The 26,834-nt window shown below is 32.5% G+C and overlaps 2 protein-coding genes across 2 annotated transcripts; both read left to right on the plus strand.

The window, feature by feature from the left end:
- Positions 1 to 13,585: 13,585 nt before the first annotated feature.
- On the plus strand, positions 13,586 to 20,795 carry LOC119836690 (WD repeat-containing protein 48 homolog). The gene is made up of 4 exons (XM_038362102.1): positions 13,586 to 15,187; positions 16,336 to 16,500; positions 17,353 to 17,517; positions 18,688 to 20,795. The coding sequence occupies exons 1-4, from the start codon at positions 13,676 to 13,678 to the stop codon at positions 18,781 to 18,783; spliced, it is 1,938 nt and encodes a 645-aa protein (XP_038218030.1). The 5' UTR covers positions 13,586 to 13,675; the 3' UTR covers positions 18,784 to 20,795.
- A 412-nt stretch (positions 20,796 to 21,207) lies between these two features.
- On the plus strand, positions 21,208 to 24,918 carry LOC119836822 (elongation factor Tu-like). The gene is made up of 7 exons (XM_038362297.1): positions 21,208 to 21,596; positions 21,803 to 21,907; positions 22,197 to 22,345; positions 22,547 to 22,670; positions 22,939 to 23,189; positions 23,633 to 23,861; positions 24,313 to 24,918. Exons 1-7 carry the CDS (start codon positions 21,293 to 21,295, stop codon positions 24,516 to 24,518), a joined length of 1,368 nt encoding a protein of 455 aa, XP_038218225.1. The 5' UTR covers positions 21,208 to 21,292; the 3' UTR covers positions 24,519 to 24,918.
- The last annotated feature ends 1,916 nt before the right edge of the window (positions 24,919 to 26,834 follow it).

Consider the following 26,834-nt stretch of genomic DNA (forward strand, 5'->3'; position numbering starts at 1 on the left):
TGTTGGCATAATCGATTTTCTTTTTAGTCTATTTTCGTCTTTCTGGCAAAGGGCAAATTGTTTTATGCCAGTGTGGAAATGTATTCTTAATGAAAAAAACAAAGTATGGAGCAAACCTCTTTTCACAAATGTATTGACCGATGCATCGCACATCTGTTTCACTCCTTCCTTTATTTTATCAGACTCGAGATAACAACAAATATACACAATATACAAATATAGCATTTGTAATGACGAAATTTAAATAATGTAACATTTTAATCGTCCAGTATCTTTATGTATAAATATTGTTAATATAGCAGAAAAATACAAATGTTTCCTCTTTATAATATTTTGACAAAATAATAAAAAGTTAACAAACTCAAACATTTATTCTTTTAACTAGACTCCTTTCAGAACCGCACAAATATTTACCACCGGTTCGGAAAGCAGTTTCTACACAGAAGAGCCGTTAAGAAACTCTGCAGTTGCTCGTTTAAATTATGTCAACTTACATTTTCTTATACTATATAATAATTAAAATGTCAAAAAACTGTTCGGTGGTTCTAAATCAACAACATTCTGATCTCTTATGCTATACTAGGCTCTCTGTACATTGGATAATTAGGGATGACGATGATGAGAACATAAAAATTTGCTGTTTTGTATAAAAAAAAGAAAAGATGCTTTATCGCTAGACAGCGTTCTCTATCAGGCAACAGTTTAAATAGAAGGAAATAACTAAACGCGAGTGAGCAAAAACATTTTATAAAAAACACTGAGGAAAACAAAATTAAATATTCAAATATGTTAGCGATTCTTTCCAAACACATCAATGCCATTATTATCAAAGCTGTTCATCCTACAATACCTACATGATAGTAACAATGAAACGATCCTCTAGAGCGTTATTCACAAATTTCCGAAATTGCCCCAAAGCACTTTAACATTTCAATCACAAAGTTCTACCGTATCACACCTTCATTTTAGTTATCAACAGGTCAAATCTAGAATGTGTGCGTTGTAAAGTTCAAGCGACACAAAAGAACGACAAGGCAATCAAATCATATGTAGCATCATCCAATTTTAACTGCCAACGCAAAAACGACGTAATACGTTGGTGTGTCTGTGTGTCTGTGTCTTTGGCATATTAGCTTGTGAACACATGAACCTATTTCGATTTTATTTTCTAAAAAGTATAGGTTAAGTGGTAATGACAAAGCCGACGTTCCACAAAATGGCGGATCTAATATTAGTTCAGAACTACATGGGTATCACTTGAAAGAGTTTGTTTAGTACAATATAACAAATTTCAGATCCAAGATGGCCTACAACATAAATATATCGGGTTTTTTTATTTTAATATAATTTACTTATTCAGAAAAATTACAGAGGTTTTAAACTCGTGTAACGTTTATTCTTACTACTTTTTATCTTGAATAATAAAAACTCTTATTATATCTTGAAAAATACACGCTACTGCTGGTAAGATTGGATTCATATTTCCGTGGATAAAAACTATGAGTTTTTTAAAACCACGAGTGAGGTTTCGATTAAATATACGATAAAACGACATTTCCATTTTATTGACAAAGAAATTTAAATCAAAATATTTCTCTTAGATACTGATTGTTGTATAAAACATGGCATAAATGCGACAGTACTTTGATCATTTATGCCTTATAAGCTATATTAAATATTTCATTAGTTTTGTTTTTCTTTATATATAATATTTCTTGTAAGCACGAAACGTACATGTATTACCTACGGATGGTTCGTAATTAATGAATTATAAAACGGATAATTTAATTTTTCTAACAACACTTGTACTCATCCAATTGCATTTTCATAAATGAATGCATCTAATACACCTTTTCGACTAAATTTACCTCCACATTGTAAAATTGTCATGTTTTATATAACGGTGCTTGAGATCCAGTGTTTGATTATTTATCTAATATTGATTTTACATAATGAATTTTTGTTTGACCCCATGACCCCATGATCATGAATGAAATTGCATAAATCATATTATGAACAAATCGCGTTTGAAATCCGGTAAACAGTTTTTAATATCTGACGCACTGGTTATTATTTCATAAAAAAAGGATTTTAAAAAGCAGCCAACATATACCTTTTACATAACATTAAAAAATAATGTAATGTAATGCAATGTTTTCATATATTAAGGATAATGCAGTGATGAAATTGTATTAAGAAGATAATATAATATCTATAAAACTAAGTATTAGGTACTTATATTTCTTGTATCAATTTATATGAAGTCCGAAATAAATTTGCCTAACGATGATAAAATATCAAAAAGGGATCTTATTTTGCATAAAATGGTAATGAGTTGTAATCTCTTTTTAATACCATTTCGAATATACATAATATTTCTTTAATAGAACAGAAACTTTTAAAAAAGGAATTATTATTGATTAAAAGTATTATAGTATATTAGTTATAGAGAAAACTTTTTTTAGAAATCAATAAGTTTTATGTATTGCTATTTTCACTCTTTTTTGCAGCCTAAAATACATAATAGGATATTCTTTTTCATATAATACCTATTTACGCACGCATATTTAAATATATACCATATACAAGTCAATTATTTACATGAAAGTACGATTATAAAAAATTGCTTCTTATCCCGTTTTCCCTACCTTTAACTTAAAACTTCACAGATCCACAAGAACTTTAAGAATAATACAAAACCAAAATAGGTACTCACATTAATTCGTAGCAAAACAGAACACAACAAAACCCACTTCACAGAGAACTTTCACTTCGCAAGTTAAACTTTTCAGCATTCAACACTTAAAATTCTGAACACAACACTTCTTTCTCCTTCACGTAATTATTTCGAGAATCGCTATACTCGTAGCAATACGCCGGTAACGCTACGTGGTGCTACGACCGTAGAGCATCTACGACTGTGCGTAGCGGCACACAGCGCCCCCTATCGGAGCTCCTTAGATGCTGCTTACAATGCGCAATCTTCTTTAAAGTTATTTAAGGACAATTGCCTGAATAAAGGGCAGCCGTAAACTTTTGCGTTAAGGTTTATGAGGGGTTTAAAGGTAAAAAGTAAATCTGACAAAACATATTGTGAGCAACTTTTTCGAAACTTTCCAGAATAAATAATGGTTTTCTCGACATTGGATTTTGATGAATGTTTGCTTTATTAACAAGGAACGAGTCGTATACTCTCCAGATATAACATACGTAAATGTAAATTTGCTATGTGTAAGATACTTAGTTATAATCTCTAGTCTGCTAATAACTGTGTTTTAAATTATTCAACTATATTTTTGTATAGTTCACGTTTCTAATCAAGCGTTTCATTTCTAAGCTATCTATCGCTCACAAGATATTTTACTTTAAATTAAAAAAGGGCTTCATTTATAATTGATATCTCCTATCATACAATTAAATTATTTTCTGTAAAACATGGTCACTCACATCCCTGGGGGAATTCATCTTCAAATTCTAAAATTGGACCAAATGATAATAACTTTCTATGTCAAAAAGAATCACATAAAATTTACAACAAAACTCACGGAGTTATGGAGTAAAAAACAGATATAATACAGACAAATTGAAAACCCCTTTTGAAGTGAACAAAAGAAAGCAACACATACAATATGGACTTTTTGTATCGACGAAATTCATAGATCCAAAGTTATATTAGAGAAATTTATAATATGTTGAAGCATTCAACAAGGACATGTAAAGATGTCAGCCGAGTTGACCGAGTTGATTATTCCACGTCATTGAACTATGATAATGAAGGAATTACGAGTCTGTGAGTGAGTTAGTGGGAAGCATTGTTCTATCAATGGAACGCGTGAATGCAGGATAATATTATTTTAATATACATTCATAATACCATATTGTTTATTTGTGAATGCGCAGATCGTATACTAAAAATAATGTTCAGTTATTCTAAATTAAAAACCTCATGTGAACTTTTATAACTGCTAAACAGGTTTGAAACATTTAAAGACAAAGAAGAAGGAGGGGCGGGGGTATTCAGTTTTTAAACATCCCTTTTCTATACAAAGTATGCTATTTATAATACTTCGACTAAACGAAGTATTATAAATATAGTTATTATTATTATTAAATATTGTTATTTCGAGACGTAATGTTGTGTCGACTTTGTTTGTTCCATAATAAAATGTCACGCCGTTTAGCACCATCCTCTCTCTTGATTTTTTTTTTTAATGTTACATTCGGCAATGGAGCTGGTGGGACACCTGATTGTGAGCGCTACCACCGCCCATGAACATTTGGAGAGGAATAAGGTCCATTGCAGACCTTACGCCTCTAGAAATGTATTGCCGACTTTTTGGTAAGGGATTAAGAAAGGATTGGCGATTGGAATAAACGAAAGGACTGGGAAGGGTAAGGAAAAGGATATGGGCCTCCGGCTCCCCCACTCACCGAACAAAACACAGCAGAATGCTATTTCACGCCGGTTTTCTGTGGGGGTGTGGTACTTCCCCGGTGCGAGCTGGCCCAATTCGTGCCGAAGCGTGCTCGACTCCCACATACAAAATTAATATTGTGTGTGGTTGTCTGGATGAGATGGCTTAGTAGCTAAAGGCCGCTATTTATATACATGTCCCTGTTTGTTAGATATGTGTTTTTCCTCTTATTTGTAATGGTGTACAAAAAAACGTTTTCATTTAATCATTCAAACATGATAGATATACAATAATTAATATTCGCGGTAATTTATACGAACAACTTAATTAACCGTTCCAATAATCAAATAACTAATTTAATTGAATTGCGAATTCAGTGAAGTAATGGTTTAAATAAGATTATAACATGCCTGGGAGAGCACAGAAAGCTGTCGGTGTTTCGTGTGATCTTTCCTTTTATATCTGTCACCGCAAGATGTAAAATCCGTTAAATTATAATAAAACAGAAAACCGGCGTGAAATAGTAACAACTGTGTTTAGTACGGTGAGTGAGGGAACCGGAGGCCCGTTTCCTTTACTTCACCCTGCATTCCGTATTTTCAATCGCCTATCCTTTCCTAAAAGCCATCAGCGCATTCGTACAGTACGTACTACCTCTGCGAAACCTCTGCGAATGTTCATGGTGATAGTTTACCATCAGGCGAACCACCAGCTCAGTTGCTCGTGTAAGAAATAAAAAGGGGGATGTGTTAAAAATTAATTTCATCGTAATAAGAATGTACTGCAATACTATACAACTGCCTAATTGATATAGTCAGTTGATAACAACTTGCAGCCAGTCACAAAGACTATTTACAAAGTGAGGGTAGTTGGGTCGAACATTGAATAAACAACGTTCGAACACCAAGGCACAATCCGTACGGATGCGCACCGTTTCTAAGTGATTCGACTTTTTTGTGGGATTCGATAGCTAAAAAAATTTTGACAAGTTATGAAAAGCGACATCTGTATCTTAAAATGACAATTATTCATCCAACAATATATATATCTCTCTCATAAGCAAAAACAAACACAATTGATATCCGACACCCGCTTATGTTATAAACCTCGCGACATTGTATCTATCAACAAATTATGATCCATAACTTACCATGCCGTAGGTTCCTATCGTTTTCCTCAACCTTCCAAGTCCATTCCTTTATTCCTGTCGTCAATCCTTTTCCTATCCCTTCCATTTAAAGCAGGCAACGCATTTGCAGAAGTTCGACCTCTGTAAATGTTCAAGAGCAGATATACCACCAGCCCGATTCGCTCTAATATAAAATAACCCACTCCTGTATTGTATAATTTTGGAGATTAATATTCGTTTTTCTTATTTCTATTCTATTCTATTATGACTCCGTTATTTCTAGTCTATGACAGGTTTAATAGATGAGCTAAAGGATATTCACTGTATGGTAGAATTCCATTTGTGTAAACACCAGGTTACAGATTAAATTTATATTCATTATCTCTCACAATAAACGCCCAATGAAGCGGCAAATTGAACTGAACTGCACATACTAAACCTTTATTTGTTAAGTTAAATTTGAACATTAAAACTTATTACTCTAAAGCGCCCTAATTAGAGTCTTCCGAATTTCTCTTGTTTTCAACGGTATTTTGTAAACAAAGCAGATGCTGTCATACTGATAATGCTTGTAAGAAAACTCATTTAAAATAATGTTCCTTATTTCAAGATAGACTAGTTGTTACGACTTCGAATAAAACTTTATGGTTGAGTGACGCAGTGGTTGGGAGCTAGTGGGTTCGATTCGATACAAGAAAATGTTTATGAAGCTTTGCTTGTTTTACTTTTTTGTTATCTTTGAAACGATTTGATATCTTTGAAACTACTTGATCCATTTTATTGAAACTTTGACTGGTTACTAAGTTACAGTAAATATGGAACCGTAATAAATAACATTATGGGACAAGCATAGAGTCGAGTTTTTTCAGAAAAACATTATTTTTAGTTTCATTACAATATACAAAACATCATCATATAATCAATTTAATGAATGATTTATGATTTATTATTTTAAATTAAGTAGATCAGCATTTGCTGATCTACTTAATTTCCATTTTTATACTAATTTATTCTCATTATTACTAATGTCTATGAAAATTATATTTTTTGTAATTGATAAAATAGTTTATAATTTAAAAATACTGTTATGAACTAGTGTTTACGTGTTTTCATTTATTGTGGTATTGCTGTCTCCATTCAGATTATATGATAACGAACAAAACATTAAGAACGCATTCACTGTTAAAGTATACTAGCGGTCCGCCCCGGCTGCGCCCATGGTACATATATAGCCTATAGCCTTCCTCTATAAATGAGCTATCTAACACTGAAAGAATTTTTCAAATCGTATTAGTAGTTCCTGAGATTAGTGCGTTCAAACAAACAAACTTTTCAGCTTTGTAATATTAGTATAGATTACGCAATACACCAAAGGAAGCAATTTTGCTATTTGTTTGACAATCATAAATATAATAAAAAAACAGATTATCAAACAAATCCTCTAATATTGTACATTAATAATTGGCATTCCAATTCCATAATGCATTTGCAAATATTCATGGACGGTAGACCATATCATCAGTCGACCCACCAGCTCCGTTTCCTACTCTCAGATAAAAATCCAAATGTGACGATTTAGGTTCCATAATACATTGTTAAAGTGTACTTTTTCCACTTCTTAGTGTAAATTGTAACACTGTATCGCCTCATCTCAATTCCCAACTGGACGCTTTGTGAGTTTTATGCAGTGTTCATCCTGGTTCTAGTACGTGGATACTCGCTTGTTAGAACAGAGTCGGGTTTATAGATTTGTGTGAGTAGAGTATGGCATTGTATCACAGTGCTATAGAACATTAAATATACAATTATATATCACACTCACATCAAATGTGAAATTTTGTTTGTTTGGATGTTTAACCGTAAATCACGTTGAAATTACTGAACGGATTTTGTTGAAATTTGATATACAGACAGTGTATGAGTTGACTTAGGTGAAAGGATAATTTTTACCCGATTGGATGCTCTCTGGATATCCGGGCGGAGCCAGGACGAGCGTCTAGTAAATATGTATCTCTCGGAATTTCAGATATTTGAAAATGAATTAAGGGAAGATATTTGGACTATATTAAGGATAATAGGTAAATACAAACAACAGACGTGAAAATTAAGTGTAAAAAATTTATGTGAATGAAAAACGTAAAGGCATGTTATTCCGTGGTAAGTGTCTGATTGCCTAATTCATCTATCAACGCACAGCCTACACTACTGGACCGATTAGGGTGTTGATAGCCTCTGTAATGTAAGCATCTGCTAAGAAAAGATTTGGTAAATTCTACCTCCGAAATAATAAAATATGGTTTCATTACCCTATTTTTACTATGAAAACATATTTTGACCATGCGGACAAAGCTGTGGACAACAACTGTTTAGTTATTTGATGTAGGTTATTTGATTATTTAGAGTAAATTTTAATAATTTGCTCCAAATAAAGTTATTATCTACGCGATTCAACTGATAATGTAAAAGTCTAAAACCTTTGTCAATAATATAATAAATAATAAAGTCAATTTCGTGTCAAATATTATTAGAAAAACAAGACCGTAATCCCACAAACCCTGTAAACATATCATAACGAAAATTCAAATCAAAAAATAACGCCTTCACAAATAATCATCATTAACTAATTAGATGATGATAACATTGTGCAAAACAAGGGCCAATTCTTCACCAACCTGAAGCTTTCCTATGCTAAAAGCCGGTCCTGTTTTAAGATTGAAAAAGAAAGCTGTAACTTAGTACCTACTCGCGGATAATATAAATTTACTGACGATGAGATTTGATCATATACTGAGTTGCCATTGGGGAAATTTCGCACACTCAATTCTATCTTAAAATATTGCGAAAATAAGCTAGTTGCCAGTTTCGATTTTTATACTTACTTATTATAAATGCGAATGTAACTATGTCCGACTGTCACTTCTTCGCGCCTGAACCACTGGACAGGTTTAAATTTGTTACAAAGATAGTTTTGAGACCCGAGAAAGGACATAGGGTAGTTTCCATCCGCGAAATCCTAGCTATGATTAAATAAGGTTTTCTGAGAACTTCTAACAATTTTACCAATTAAATTGTGGTATACTCAATGCTTAACATTCTCAGCAATATCATCGTAATGCCAATGAAGATGCTTATTATAAAGAACTAGCTGCGCCCCGCGGTTTCACTCGCGTAAGTCCGTATCCCGTAGGAATATCCGGATGAAAACTTGCCTATATGTTATTCCAGTTGTCCAGCTGTCTACATATCAAATTTCATTGCAATCGGTTCAGTAGTTTTTGCGTGAAAGAGCAACAAACACACACACATCCTTACAAACTTTCGCATTTATAATAATATTAGTAGGATAGTAGGATAGTGTTGACTCGTAGTCTCAAAACAAGTAATTTAAAGATGAAATTTCTAAATGGCGGATGACAGGAACGGGTTCTAAAACTGATGGGTGTTACAGCTGATCTGTAACAAGACTGTGCCTGTTTTAGAAGTAGTGCACTTGTGTATGTTTAATCACTACATAGTATAAAGCAAAGTCGCTTCCCGCGTCTGTCCCTATGTATTTGTCTTTTAAACTGCACATCGAATTTTGATGGTTTTTTTTTATAGATAGTGATTAAAATACTCCGAATTTAAAGCATGCGAAGCCGCGGATAAAAGCTGGTTGCAATATAAACACTTTTGGGATCAATTACATCGACGGTATCCAGTTTCTTACTTTTTTATCACTCTTAATTAAGTCTTTGTTTAGATTCTAAGCTCAGATAAAATCTTATATTTCGAATTCTCTTAGAACTTCCTTTTATAAACTGTTAATACGAAAGTAAAGTAATACACCAATTGTAATCCATTTAAAGATTTAATTAACAGCCCGGTTAAAATTCTTTGAAGAAGCTTTCGTTTTATTAAATAATTATTTTATGCTAGTTCTTCACCGCGGTTTCGCCCACATAGTCAAACAAAGTTCCTATGGGACTGAAAAGTTTCGCCGTGATATAATGTACTATGTTAATCCAGCTTCATAACTGTCTCCAAAAAAAATAAACAAATACGCAATTATAGTTTACATTGTTCATTTTAATTAATTACATTTAATTTATTCAAGTAACACAGACTCATTTTGTTAGGAACAGTTATTTCTTAAAAACTATGTTATATATTATGTCTTAAGTACAATAATTGTGACTACTAGATACATATATCGGCCACTACTAAACAAAATGCTAAAGTTGTAGGATTAGTTACCCATGTAGGTAGATAATGATATATAAGACCACAGATTTATATGAGCTGTTGACGGCAGCTTCGCCTGTGCGGTCTTAATAAATTTCCATGGTACCAACTTTTATCCCCTATTTTATCCTATTAGGGGCAAGAATTTATCAATTTCCTTTTTTAGCGGATGCTTATGACATAAATAACATCTATCTCCATGTCAAATTTCAGCCTGAACTGTCCAGTCACCAGTGTTTTGGGCTGTGCGCTGAAGATCACGTCAGTCAGTCACTTTTGAGTCACACATATTTAGACTATAGTAGAGACAGAAAGTAAAGTTTTCATTTAAGTATTATGTTTCGGTGAAGTTGTGTTGCCTAAATAATATTTTTTCATTATCATTTCTTATTCATAGGACACAGACGCGGTAATTTCCAGACACCCTTTCCACACAAATACGAGCTTTGGTATGTGGTTAAATATTTTTTTTAGAACGTTTTTATTAGCTTGGTCTGTATCTATTTTTAAAATAAGCCTAATTCAATATCTTAAAATAATTATTTCTAATATGCTCCTTTGTTACGAGGCAGATATTTATAACAACTTTAATATCTATTTATATTACAAAGAGACGAATAAATTACATTTACTCTCGTTTCGTACTAATAATTGAGTATTTTAAGCCAGAATTACTTATCTATTATTACTTAATCTCCGATTGCGAGCCTTCCCTAAATTATCTGTGCTCTTTGTATTATCTGTATAATTGCGCGGCAACTTTTGGTGGTCTAAAGAAATAGCGTACATATTTCGGTACAACAATAACTTATTTAAGTTGAAAAGATAGATTATTAATAAATTTTATTTGATTCCACAAGTTGGTACTACTATAAAATAAGTATTAAGCATTCTTTGGTACACAATTAAGATATTCTGGGTACTAAGTCGAGTAATAAATAATATTTTTAACGACATTGATATCTTGATATTATTTAAGGTAGGTATAAAAATGATCCTACATTTTTTTTATTAGCAAATCTTGTGAATTAGTTATTGAAAATTCGTACAATTTTTTAGTGCGAAAATATATGTCTGTCTTTTACACTTTTATTGCTAAACCAAGAGATAAAACAATGCAATACTTTTTTAAATCAACCCTAAAGGGAATTAATGCTTTAGTGTGCGAAACCGCGGAGCACAGCTTGTATATGATATAATAACAATGGAACACGTTCATCCACTTGTTTATTTGTTTATTCTGTAGTATTTAAAGCTGGCAATAATGAATTATCGTCGCAATGGCACACATTAAATAACAATCGGTTTAATATACCTATAACCAGTGATTATTTTAACTTTATGGGACATTAAGCTTATTGAATGCACTTAATGAATTAATTCAATAGATTTTAACACAATGTCGTTTAAAGAGACGACACCAGATAAATTCATATTGGTACTTTTTTATGCATTTTTTCTTTTGTAAATTGTAGGTCTGTATTTCAGATTCTTTTCTGAATTTCTGTATTTCAGATTTCTTTTGACTGTAAACTGTGATTTCTTTTGATATTCTCCGTACGGCTGGTTGTCTGGAAGAATCCGATACTTAGTGATAAAAACGCCATTTTTCTTTTTGTATTTTAATGTTAAGTTCATTGTATAATATAAAGAGCTAACAAGGATTAATATATAAATAATACGCTTCATAATTATAGTTTTAGGCTCTCTACTTTATTATCTTTTCTCCACTAAATATTTCAACGCAAATTCGTCTGCACTCGAAGGGCTATTTAAAAAAAAATGGGATATATTTCTTCGTTTATAGTGAGTCAAACTCTAGTTTTAGGGACTAAAGGTTCGGTTACTACACTTACTTGACTAAGAATATAATGGAAGCTTATAAAAGTGTACTCAAAACAGGTTCAATTCGACTGTGTTTTGTTTGTATGTATTTTCTTTGGTTGTTACCTAATAGCTTATGACAGACCTGATTTTCATGATGAGAAATTTTGAAAGTATTGAAAAAAATTCACGAAAATAGATCATGAGGCGGGATTCGAACCTGCGTCTGATAATGATATTCATCGTCATCGTCATTCATCGTCCAGCAATGATATTCACGATTTTTTTCTTGATGCCTTCCAAGTAAATTTGGTCTAGTTACGACGAGGCGGTTTAGATAGATAGATAGATAACTCTTTATTTGCACCAATACAAAAGAACAAATACAAAAAGGACACAAACACTCAACACAATTACGCGCAAAGAGTATAAAAATAATTAAGAAATTTCTTTGACGACTTTGACGATAATTAATAGGGTATCAATTAGATACTGTCCTTAATCTGTGGCCGCACTTGCATAATATTCTGTATATCTAATTAGCCATCGACCCCCTGATAACCCGGCTCACTGACAGACGCTAATGACGTCATTGATATTAAAACAATAAACTGTCGACTGATGACGTAATTAACTCGTTAGTACCGCTCCAATTTAAATCAAATAATAATTTAAAATGTTCTTATCACAGATTTCATTTATTTCGAACTAGCTTTCCGACCACGGCTTCGCCCGCGTATTAAAAAAAAAATCAAGCCCGATTTTACCCTCAAAATTCCTGTTCTGCAATTTCCAGGATAAAAACTCCTATGTCGCTACTCAGGTCTCAAACTATCTTTGTACCAGATTTCATCGAAATCGGTTCAGCGATGAAGAGCTAAGGCGTGAAGATCAGTCAGATATACAGAGTTGCTTTCGCATTTATAATATTAGTAGGAATTGTTACGATACATAAGTACTATGCGATTCATCTAAGACTAGGATAGTTGCTGCTACAATTTGTGACGTTATAACTTTTCTTACTTAATTAATAATTAATAAAGGAAAAAACAAATACCAAATTAAGTAAAGAAATAATGTTTGTATTTAATTTTATGTTAATCAGAAAAAATAAAAATAAACCATTATTGGATCCAAAAAGGATTTCCAAGCAAATCATATTTTTTAAATGACATTTGACATATGAAGGTCTTAATGACCATTTCTATTTTCAGTTGAATTGCATAGTACATTCATTATATTGGATAAAAGAAGTAAAAACAACATTAAGCAAATTTATTGCAAAATTTTAAAAAATCCTTAAAAAAATGTTGATAAATACCTGCTCAGATTTATTTAACGAACATGTAATCCACGACAAGTGTGTGCAAAATCTTTCTTTGTTGATTCATTTCTCGTTCGTACCGGAAAAGTAAAATATTTTTTTCAAAATTATATAATAATTAATACCTCAATATTCCAAATCGCCAAAATAGCCTACACAAAATCAATAAAAATATAAAATTGTGCATAATTATTTTGAAGTTTAAACAAGATTTACCGGGTACCACAGAGTACCTACTTCAAACTTGACAAATGCCAAAGCAGTAAGCACATAGGTCATCTCTATCCTATTATTTTCTGTGGTCTTTGGGTGACATAAGAGCATTTTCTCATTATCCGAACCGATATCGGTGTCGGACACCGATCAGCTATCGAAGGAAGTATCAATGACAAATGAAAGAAATGAATGAATGACGTATCTGTCTTTCATATTGTCCCACCCGATATTGTATATCGGAGCCGATGCCAAGCATCGCGGACCCTCAAAGGCTTCTGTGGTGTGTTCCTTTATCCGAAAAGATCTTTTATCATGTTACATCATACGGAGATACGTTTTTGTGTTTTTATAATAAAATTGTGGACCTAATCACAATTTATATATTATAATATTAATTTGTATGGCAACAAGCTGATTCAAAATTCTAATGTCAACCAGATTAAAGTCATAGAATCATTTGACAGTCGACAGTCAATGGTGTTTAATCTTGTATTACCATAAATTTGCAAAATATAATTGAATTAAAGTTTAAAATGACGGAAAATGGGCTCGATAATGCGTAAAAAAACTCAGGTGTCATTCGTAATCCGAGACGAGGAAGAGAGGAGACACAAAAACGGTGTGAGTTCACTACAACTGGATCCGATTCAGGGCAGACTTTATTCTGCCGGTCGAGATGGAATTATTAGGGTATGGCATACGGGTAGTGGGACCCAAGACAGATACATCCAGAGCATGGAACATCACACTGATTGGGTAAACGATATAGTACTATGCTGCGGCGGAAAAAATCTAATTAGTGCGTCCTCCGACACAACTGTGAAAGTATGGAATGCCCCGAAAGGATTCTGCATGTCCACTCTAAGGACTCATAAAGACTACGTACGAACTTTAGCGTATGCTAAAGATAAAGAACAAGTCGCTAGTGCCGGTTTAGATCGAGCAATATTTCTATGGGATGTAAATACATTGACTGCTCTCACAGCTAGCAATAATACTGTAACTACGTCTAGTCTAGTTGGAAACAAGGAATCAATTTATAGCCTGGCCATGAACCCTCCGGGGACCATTCTCGTTAGTGGTTCTACTGAAAAAGTTCTAAGGGTATGGGATCCACGAAATTGCTCCCGTTTAATGAAATTAAAGGGACACGCCGATAATGTCAAAGCTCTCGTTGTTAGCAGGGATGGTACACAGTGCGTTTCGGGTAGCTCCGATGGAACCATAAAATTGTGGTCATTATCACAACAGCGATGTGTTTCTACAATCAGAGTGCACTCTGAGGCAGTCTGGGCACTATTAGCCACGGAAACTTTTAGTCATATCATTTCTGGTGGCAGAGATCGCCTTATTATCATAACGGAACTACGAAACCCTGATAATTTCATGATAGTCTGTGAAGAGACTGCTCCAATACTTAAATTATGTTTTACTGCTGACCAGCAAGGAGTGTGGGTTTCTACGTCTGATTCTGACATACGCTGCTGGAAATTGCCACCACTAACTGCCCTCAGTACAGAGTACAGCCAAAACAACTATAACACAAGCAATGTATATCAAACACAGCCAATACATCACATACCAGGTGGCCGAGCAATAAAACACTACACAGTATTAAACGACAAGCGACATATACTAACAAAGGACACGACGAATAATGTCGTTCTTTATGACGTGTTGAAGGCGAGTAAAGTCGAAGATTTGGGCGAAATAGATTACGACGAAGAATTGAAGAAGCATTTCAAAATGGTTTACGTACCAAATTGGTTTAACGTCGATTTAAAAACTGGAATGTTGACTATACATTTAGGGCAGGATGAAACTGATTGTTTTAGTGCGTGGGTCAGTGCGAAAGAAGCTGGACTGACAACGGAGAACGATCAGAAGGTTAATTTTGGCGCGTTGTTGTTACAAGCCTTGCTAGAATACTGGAACCATCCGAATAGAGTAAATGAAGCTGGTCAGAAGGTGTTCGGCAATAATTTCTTCTCTGTGCCCTTACATACTCCTCTTATCTTTAGTGAAGTGGGCGGAAGAACTTTGTATAGATTGCAGGTAAGTGAATATTACTATTTTAATACTACTACGCTTTATGAGTTAATTGTAACATTTTTTCAATGATTACCTTGTCTTATAAACTAACTAAAATAATCATTAATAAAATATTTAAAAAGAAGAATATTCTATATTGACCTAAACTAAAGAAAAATCATACTTGTACTTGGATGCCTAATAGTATACAAGACTTTCAATCTTAAGAATCTAAGAAAATCAAAGTATATGTATCACTTATTCTATAAATTTATAACTAAGAAGTCCTTAGCAAACTTTTTGGAAAACATTAACCAACAGAAAACATTAACCAACATACATATTTTATATTATATAATTAGATAGTACAAAAAAAAATTGGATTTTCTCTCTTATATGCCCACCAATTATAGGATTGTTCAAATAGCACCATAGTAATTGCATATATGCAATGTTATTGGCAATGCAGATAGTTATAGAAAATAATAATTATTAAAAAGTACTAAAAGAAGCATTAACATGTCTTTTTTTGAAAATTATAAAAAGAATCAATTGACTATAGATCCACATCAGAAATAATTTTACATATATCATTATATTCTGAGAGTATTTTAGTAAGATGGAATTGATTGGATGGATGGATTCCCAGTGTTATGACGGCAAACAGATGTAACAAAAACTTGTAATAGGGTATGGCTATACAATAAATTGTATTTTGTTAAGTTAAATGTTATTAGATAATCATTGATTCGCTATTTATTAAAAAAAAAGTGTATCACTGTAGATGTTTTGTAAAGACAAACATTGAGTGATCAGATAAAAAGTAACACACATCTTGATTTAGACTAAGATAACCTGATTTATCTGAATAGGTTACCTATAGGTACCTATATGTTATTCCAGTTGTCCATCCATCTACATACCAAATTTCATTGCAATCGGTTCAGTAGTTATTGTGTGAAAGGGCAACAAACACACTCACATCCTTACAAACTTTCGCATTTATAATACTATATAGTATGATTATACATGACTTTAAATTTTATATTCTTCAACACTATGCTAAATGTAATTTAAATCTCTAATGCTATGTACTACTACTGCCGATATTAGATAGTTATAATATAAATAAATAAAATTTACAACAAATATTATGTTCTGTTATTATGCAGGTTGGAGATGCTGGTGGTGAAACGGAAGGCAATATCTTATTGGAAACTGTTCCATCTTGGGTGGTCGATGTGGCGATTGAAATGGCAGCGCCCAAGTTGAACAAATTACCATTCTATTTGCTCCCACACTCTAGCTGTCAGAGCAAACAGGATAGACAGAAAAAGGTATAATATAATAAAAAGGTAAAAAAAAAGCTATAATTGTCTAAGACGATGATAATATTTAAGTATTAAGGTTATATGGGCTGGGTATGTATGCTGACTGGGATGGGTTTTCAGTTATTTAAGATCTTTTAACTGTACTAAAAGTTGCCTGACCGCCTCCTTGGTGCAGTTGTTAACGCGTCAGCGTAGAATCGAGGGGTCCTGGGTTCAATTCCTGGTGGTAACGCACAAAAAAAAAATGTCTCGGTCTGGCAGGACACAGAAGGCTGATCACCTACTTGTCCCTAAAAAAAAGTCGATCAGTGAAACAGATGAGCATCATCTGCCCCATACCCCACTAGGGGACACGGGACTTCACTTTTTTATAAGTTGCCTGAAATAAATAAATAATATGAAGATTAATGTACGGTTCTAAAGGCATACTAGTTATTCAGTGTAGTAGTTATTCAGTATAGTAGTATGTCCTTAGTTATAAAAATTATTATTTTTCATGTTATGAAAAATAAATGGTCTTTATTAGTTTTTCCCCGCACATATTTCCATCTCTTATTTCTCTAAACTTGACTTTTTGTAATAAAAAAGTAGGCTGGGTGTGCTTACTTTAGGTCTATATGTGTACGGAATTTCATCATTGGTTCAGACAAATTGATAGAAATACAATCAGAGTTACTTTAGCATTTATAATATTAGAGCCAAATCCAATCATTTAATGAATGAAATATTTGTGTTTACTTATAAACATTCATGCAGTATACATAATAAGTTATTACAATATAACTTTTTCTTTCTTTTTTGTAACTTTTTTTTCCCGCCAAATGAAATAGTTTTTAAGTATATATCGTTAAATTCCAGGATCGCCTCGTGGCCAACGATTTCATACAATGCCGCAAAGTTGCCGAACATGTGGTAGAAAAGATCATCGGTGGCGGCGATGTGAACGGCGCAAGCGCAGCAAAGAGCGAGGATAGCAACACCGAAGCGCCCGAGGAGAAGGTGGAACTGCTGTGCTGCGATCAGGTAGTCCACGATAAATGGTTTCGCTGATTTATTGCGTACAAATTATTGTTAAAATCAGTCTATCCTACTAATCCTACTTCCTATTAATATTATAAATGCGAAAGTTTGTAAAGATGTGTGTGTTTGTTGCTCTCGTCACGCAAAAACTGCTGAACCGATACCAATGAAATTTGGTACGTAGACAGCTGGACAGCTGGAATAACATAAAGGCAACTTTTTATCCCGATATTCCTACGGGATACGCACTTACACGGGTGAAACCGCGGGGCGCAGCTAATACATTAAATTTAATTTACATTTATATACTTAGTTGTCTTTGATTGTATACACATACGAAAATTCGGATGTACGCACACACATACAAACAGTCAGATGTAGGCACACACACTCAGCCGCGATGCCCCATTTATACATCAAACACTCGCAAAGCCACACCCGAGTATTGATTAAAAGTTCGCGACTTTCTCGCGGGCAAAGTTTAAAAGCCATGTTTGACTGTTTGTTGCACTGATTTTGATAAGAATGATTGTGCAAAATAGAAAACCATGGCTAATTGGGTACCCATTTTGTGTTATAACATTTTTTGTGATAGTTATAAACTTAACCAAAAAACAAATAAATCTTGCTAAAGGTATTTTATACAAACCAACATCATATTATTTGTATGAAATTTTATAAGAAACTGGCTGTACACGACGCGCGTTGCTATGCCAACCACTAAAATAAATCTAAGAAGCCACCTGGTGGCTATAAACCTATAAATATGTATATATACATATACCAATCCTACTAATCCTTCGTACTAATATTATAAATGCGAAAGTTTGTAAGGATGTGTGTATGTTTGTATGTTTGTTAGTCTTTCACGCAAAAACTACTGATTTGATTGCCATGGAATTTGGTACGTATATAGCTGGACAACTGGAATAACATATAAACAACTTTTTATTCCGATATTCCGACGGGATACAGACTTACGCGGGTGAAACCGCGGGACGAAGCTAGTTTTCATAATAATCGGTCCAGTTGTTTTTGACTTCATTGGTGACATAAAATCATTTATACATATATATGTATAGATTACCTCTACCAAGATTTTCAATTTATAACTGAACATAAGGAAGACATTTATAGCAAAATGAAATAAAAAATTATTACAATTTTTTCCAGGTTCTAGATCCCAACATGGACCTGCGGACAGTGAGGCACTTTATATGGAAGTCGAATGTGGAGTTCACACTACACTATCGGATAATAAAACAATGATCGACATTTTTTATTAAAGGACACTTTAAAACGTGCTGCTCTATCTACAGGTTATTCCAATGAAGTGTGTTTATTGTGAAAAATATCGACATGTGATATTGTCTATAGTGCATCACTTTTTTGAAATTTCTGTGCTTATGACGTTTCTGAGAATGTTATTATTATTGTTAGGGTGAAGTTACGATTCAACACATGTACAAAATGTCAGATATATGTATTTGAATATAACATTTCCATTGTAGTACAGAAAAAATTAAAGTACCGAGAAGATATTTTAAATTTCGAACAAATATGTATCTAGAAATTTGGATAACGGATCTTAATTTCATGGTAATAATAATTAATGTCTAATTGTTTAAAACAAGCTGTGCGCCGCGTTATCATCCATGTCGTGAACTATCCAACACTGAAAGGATTTTTAGAATATGACCAATCATTCTTGAAAGAAGCGCGTACAAACAAACAAACTCATCAGCTTTATAGCGTATTATTATATAGATAACGAACATTCGACAAATTATTAAGATCAAAAACATTTTAAATTTGTATTAACTATCAATGTTTATATGAAATCTCTTAATACCTTAAATGGATTTATAAAATTAATAACAAATCGCTTGATTAATTTTAATTCCAATGACTGATCTTAAAAAAATACAGAGTAATAATGAGTATGCATTAAACAAGTAGACATATTTTTTAATGTTTAAAATATGTATAGATTTCAATAGTAAAAATAAAAGGATATAAAAAATTTCCCACACACACATTTTAATAATAATGAAAGTTATAAAAAACACTAAATAGTATTATAGCGTCTACAAAAAATATAAATTTCGCTTCCTCAAGATACTATCTCTGATGGACAAAGAAATAAACGTTAAATGTGAATATTATATTGCCCTTAGGTTCACACTTAGAGATGTTCTAGTAGTTTCGATAAACATAGATTTTGTTCAAGGAATTCCTTTAAAATGTATGTCTTATACGTGAATTTCCTCAATATACTTTATATTATTTTTTAACATCAATTCGGTTTTCAAAACTTACAATAAAAAAGTAAATAAGTGAAATTATCCAATGCATTTCTTCTTAATGTGACCAGATGTAACAAAGGCAGTTAAATATATGCAAAAAATGTCATGTCTTGAACAAGAGAGGTGTGCATATTGTTGTAAACCAGTTAAAACTGATATGTGAAGATGTTATTTGTCTTGCCTCTATGTTATCTCGTTATGTGTATACGTAAACAATACTTATCTTAGGAAATAAGTGCAAAAATATGTCGGTAATGTTTGTATAAAGAACTGCTTGGCGCGGAATTCCATTTAAAGTATTAGTACTGAATTGTTAAGAAATAATTAATGTCTGCCTACGAACTGAACGCAATGTTGCCAGCATCTAGGTGAATGTGGTTTATTAGAGACTTGTTGATATTTTGAAATTTTTAATGAATTTGATGGTTTTTGATATATTTGTTTAAAGAATAAAACAATGTTGTAAATAACAATAGTGATTATTTTAAAATTAATGATTGAATTAGCATAGAAATTCTTTCCTTAAAAATTGATTATAGTATAATTGATATTAATTATATTATAATCTCGAAGTGTGATCAAAAATAGCTTTTTAACAATTTTTATAAAATAACCACATCCATTTAGATTTAATACCGTTAAGACATAAAAAAATAATCTTGTCAATAGCTTATATTTAATGTCAGTTTTCATGCGTAAAAGGAAAAGTGTAAAGTTCGTAATAATATTTGTGAATACAGGCGTTAATGTCCAGCTTTAGATGTGATATGAGATTCTTGTTATTTATGGCGCGGGATTAGCCTCATGTATCTAGCTTTAAATATGGTACGAGAGTTGTGTTTTTGATTAATTGAAATTGTATATTGTGGCAACTGTAGGGTGACGCCAGTCTAAAAGCGCCATCTGTTTCTACTATTCCAATATTTGTGAATGTCTAAATTGAATATTGCAAATAAATGAATTTATGAAATTTGATTTTTGTTTGTTTTTTGTGAATATTTTTTGTACAATTTTATAAGGTAGGTATTACTCATATGTGTTGAAAATATGCATACAAATTATCCACGAATAAATGATGTTTTTGGTACTTCTTATGAATATATCTAAAAATGAAAAACTTTCGTATTACATGCTTTAAAGGTAATGTTACTAGAGTATACACTTGTAGTAGAACATAAATCACAACAATAGTTTACAGGTAAAGGCAAAGAACATTTGCTGTTAGTATTGTACCGACAAAAAAGTCAAGCATTCACAGGAACGCAAGGTAACACAACACAAGGATATTCTCATTTCTCAAACAAATTGCGGTAAAATATTATCTAATGGGTTTCAAAACGTTAATTAATAGTAAATGAATTGATTGATTGATGACAATGACACTTACTTGACATTTCGGTATGTTATGAAACCGAAGTCTAACCTGTAAATATAACTTGAAATGATAAATAATTTGTAAATAGAATAGAAAGATGAATGGCCGATATTTAATTCGTTCCTTATTATGTACTTTTCCTGGTAGATTATGTGTGAAACACTCTAATATACACAGTAATCGGGTTATAGTAAACTTTATAAATGTTGATATTCGAACGTATTCTAGCAATAAATCCGATGTAGCCGAGAAGAAGCATTGTAATGTAGGTACCATAGGCCATGTGGATCATGGTAAGACTACACTCACTGCGGCCATTACGAAAGTTTTATCAAAAGAAGGCGGTGCTAAGTTTGTCTCATATGATGAAATAGATAAGGCTCCAGAGGAGAGGGCCAGAGGTAAACACTATATTTCTAACCAAGCAAGCGTTAGGGAAACGTATTTATTATAATGAATTTACGATTTCTGACCTTTATGCAGTTGTACCTGATAGAATTGCCTGCCTTTTTTAATTGCACTTTATTTGACTTATTTTAACATAAATATTGAGTATTTGGTGCATATTTAGAATGCGTGGTGTCTCATAATGATCTTTTATTTCCAGGAATAACAATAAATGCTGCACATGTGGGTTATAGTACAAAGTTCCGTCACTATGCTCATACTGATTGCCCTGGGCATGCTGACTATATCCGTAACATGATTTCTGGTATAATATTTTATTCTGTTATACTATAGTAAATATTACTGTCTTGAGGGTGGTTAATTTAACTAGATCATTGATAAATGGTGTTGTTTTCATTATTCTTAAATATTTTATTAAAAATACTAATCATTATAATCAATCTCAAACTTGAAATCCTTCAGAGATTTATATTCATTGCCTGCTAAAACTGTGATAACTCTGCTGTTGTTAATTTATATTTTGTTCTGCGTTTTTATTCTATCATATATAATTGTTTCGAATTTAGTCAAGTCAATTTTTTTTTTTATAATAGGTACATCCCAAATGGATGCTGCAATTTTAGTAGTAGCTGCAAACGATGGGCCCATGCCACAAACACGAGAACATTTATTGTTAGCGAAGCAAGTTGGAGTACAATATATACTAGTTTATATTAATAAAGTTGACTTGGTCGATGATGAGGTGAGGTTTCAATTTTATCTAAACTTATGTAATATTATTGGGAAACATTTCTGTTTTTGTATGGATGTTTGTACTGTTTTCATAATAAAACTGCTGGACTGATTTCAAAAGTGTCAGCACCATTAGAGAGAGACATTGAATAAAAAATATCAATTCTCACAAAAAATTTAATAGTATGATTTAACAGCGTTTAATTTTCAGGTCTTAGAATTAGTTGAATTAGAAATGAGAGATATGATATCCGACTTTGGTTATGACGGAAGTCATGTGCCGATGGTGAAGGGTTCTGCACTAAAAGCACTAAATGATGATCCATCAGATATTGGTAAGAGATTTTTTCATCTGTCTTTAATTTTATGTGAGAAAAATTAAAGACAGATGAAAATTAGTTTGAACGTAATCTATACTAATATTATAATGCTGAAGAGTTTGTTTCTTTGCTTGTTTGAACGCACTAATCTCAGAAACTACTGGTCTGATTTAAAAAATTATTTGTTTTTCATTTACATTGAATGGAAATTTATATCATTACTCATCTCACGTTTTAAAATTATATTATTTGTATACTCATAATTAAACATACAAAATTTCAGGAGTACCCTCAATAAAGAAACTATTAGACACCATAGACAACTATGTGCCGACCATAGTGCGAGATCTAGAGTCGCCATTTTTAATGCCCATAGACAATGCGTTCACAGTGCCAGGTAGAGGCACGGTTGTCGTTGGTACGATTAAAAGAGGTGTGATGAAGAAAAATGATAACGCAGAATTAATGGGATTCGGATTGAATGTTAAAACATCATTATCGGATATACAAATTTTTAGACAATCTGTGCAAGAGGTAATTTTAAGGTTATTTTTGTCCATATTGCATATCAAGAAAATAGGTTAAATTTTTAGTTTTACAGCATTGAAATGTTTGAATATAAATTTTTTTTTCAAGAAGTAGGATTTGAACCCGGGTCATTTTGCCAAACCGTAGCAACGCCTAGCCTCTCGGCTACTCGTAATCCCACCTCAGCAATCGAATTTCTTGATTCCTAATAAGATATTTTTTTTTTGTTTTCGTTGTACATTTAGTTAGAATAGCGCCAAAAGCTAAAATTTTGGTGATGGGTAGCATCAATTTTGATGTGATGCCCCCTGAGATAGGTAGAGATTGACTTTGGCTGCTTTTTACTCGTTCACTTTGGGAATTTCCCTTAACCAGACGGGCGATTCCGAGCCCGATAACTATTTTAGAATAAGGAAATCTTGCAGCCATTCTTTATTCTTTTTTTATAGGCATTAGCCGGCGACAACGTTGGTGCATTGCTACGTGGTTTAAAACTAAAAGCGGTAGAAACCGGTATGCTGCTGTGCGCGGCCGGCAGTGTCGCTATGAGCAACCACTTCAAGGCGAAAGTTTACTTCCTCTCGAGGAGTGAGGGGGGGCGCAAGAAGCCGGTCTTCTCGAAATATTCCCAGCAAATGTACAGTGGCACGTGGAATATCGCTTGCAGGATCGATTTAGGTGAGACGTTTTTTGTTTTGAATGCAATTAGCGCGAAATTTAGGTATTAGATTCAAATATTAACTAGTACAAGGTCAGAATTTCACAATATATGTAAATCCTGGACTCTATTATATATTGATGATTACATAATAAACGCTATCTTAATGATTTTTATGTAAAATAGTATTAAAACCAAACTGCAAAAAATACATTCTTCATCCATCCTATTTTGTTTATGTGATATAGTGTCCACATTATAAGCACTTTGACAGTTTTATTTTTTAATCTTAACATTATTATTAATTAAATTGGGCATTTTATAACACAAGAACAAATTCCTATTACTTCCAGAGCCCACAGTGTACTTGCTTATGCCCTTTAACCACTAACATTTCTATGCGACAATTGGACAGTTTTCAATCTACTATTATTATATATACAAATTTTTTCACAAACCTCCTATTTCCAGAGCCCACAATGGACATGCTAATGCCCGGTGACCACGCGGAGGTGTACCTTACTCTGCTAGAAGGTATGGTCATGACCACAGGCCAACCGTTCACGATACGGGAGAATAACGTGACCGTAGCTACGGGCATCGTGACCGAAACCTTGCAGAATGTGGATGTGCCTAATGGAAAATTGGGGAGGGTACAGTTGAAATTGACTGCATGATTGTTTGTGGTTTAAAGTTGAAAAGAGCAGAAGAGAAAATATTGGTTCCACAAAATCTTGAAGTTTCAATTTTAAAAATATTGGACTATAGTTACTAGTGTTGTGACCGAGTCTTGGTTAATGTGGACATGCTTATATTTTGCAGAACATTTTTTATTTTTATCATGATCGGTTTAACAGAAAGTTAAGAAATGTGTGTAAGCAATATGGACCAGTGTTAAAAATGTATTAAGAATCGTATTAATTATTGGCTATTTCATAAAATTTTACTGTTGCGAAATTCTCTTTCCTGTATTTACAAATCACAGTATGTAAATGCTGTTCGTTATTATTTGTCAACTAACAAATGTATTTTCATTCAAGATATGTTAAAAATGTATAACATTGTAAATATAGTATACTTGGATACAATTAAATTATTATTAATTTATATCCTTTTATTTTTATCATCTTATTCCATTTAACAGCCACGGAGGAGGAGCCAAGGAGGGCACAGTGGTTAATGCGTGAGCGTAGAACCGTGGGTTCGATTCCCGGTGGAGACGCAAAACCCAAATCTCTCGGTATCGAAAGACAAAGAAACCTGATCACCTACTGGTCCATAAAGAAAATCGATCAGTGAAACAGATGAATATCATCTGCCCCATACCCCACTAGGGGACACGGGACTTCCCTTTTATATTCCATCTGTAAGCATATTTATTTGCAGTAAATGAAAATAGAAAAAATTATAAACGAGAAGAAAGAAGCAAATTTGTAGTATGAAAGATTGTATAGTAATATTAATTATGTATAATGACTTTCAAGTTAAATCGTAACAAAAATCTATGAATGTTTTGCAGGTCTCTCATCGTATGAATATAAGATTTTTCGTGAGGATTATATAAGTTCTATATTTTAGTCGGTCTGTATGGGTGGCTTAAATAAATAGTGTCTTAGGTAAACGAAAATAATGTTATTAGGAACTTGACTGAAACTGAATACAAGATAAACTAGATTTGAGTTTGGGAGTCGAACCCGAAAATTTTGAGAAACGAAACTATTATCATCTCTATTTAGATACAGATGCTATAGCTCTTAAGCAATAAATGTATGTCTAAAATGAATAAAATGCATTGTTTAGATATTGATGTAACACCCTACATATAGTGTAGTCTTTAACACCCATTACTCGCCTTATCACATAACATGTAATATGATAGTATCCGACAGCAATTCTCAATCCGGGAAATAATTGTTACCAAGGTATAAAATAAAACACATACAATTTCATCATTATATATTTTTGTCAGAAGGTAATTAATATCGTGCCAAAAACAGTAACAAATTATTAGTAAGAAAACCATGACTGCAACTAGCATTAACTACTGAATATTGAGATAAACAATACCCTATTACTGCTTAGGACTGTTACATTAACTCACATTTCAACAAGATTGGCGTAACACTAATTATTCGTGACGTCATTAACTAACACCGATACGCCTAATTGTAACTACGGGGTGAGGGTAGTTCCACATTTCATACTATTTCTTTGAATCTGTGCTCGTAAATTATGTATAGATATGTTTTTTGTGCAGGGTTTTAACTTCATTAGAATACATTTTTTAAATATATATAGAGCTTTAGGGTTATTTTAATATAGGGTACTAACGAAAAATTATTTCAACTTCCAATATTTTTTAGGAATCAAGTAGAAAAATATATAGGGTTGCTTCTAAACACTTTTATTTTACGAGTAACAACAATTACGTATTTCACAATAACTATTTTAAAATAACCCTCCATCCAAAGAACCCAAAAACCATAAATGAAATAATAATTTGCGCTAAATACTAAGAAATTGGCAGGCAGGAGTATAACAATAAATAAAATCTAAAACTTCTACATAACGCGAGCTAAATATCTATGACGTAGTAACAAAAATATCATGTAATTTATTTAACGATAAAATTACGATACTTTTATGTGGGATAGTATAAGAATCAACTAGGAATTGTAACTATATCGCTGTGTTTAAACTATAGGCGATTAATATCCTTATGAGAAATCATAAACTCTTCTTACAAAAAAATAAAACCATTAATTTAGGTCTAAGTATATCTTGATTTCATCACATCATTCATTCATTGTACAAAAATGAGTAATTTATTTACTGAAAACTAAAGATAATTAAGTCTAAAACTTCATTGGTAATTATGAACTGTCTTATTTATAAACTAAATAATATCATAAGAGTTTGATAATTTTAACGTTGGGTAAAAAAAAAATAATCTAAAAATAGTAGCCAATTAGGGATTAACTTTCACAGTAAAA

Source organism: Zerene cesonia, chromosome 25, assembly GCF_012273895.1.
Source record: "Zerene cesonia ecotype Mississippi chromosome 25, Zerene_cesonia_1.1, whole genome shotgun sequence".
Taxonomy (NCBI): domain Eukaryota; kingdom Metazoa; phylum Arthropoda; class Insecta; order Lepidoptera; family Pieridae; genus Zerene; species Zerene cesonia.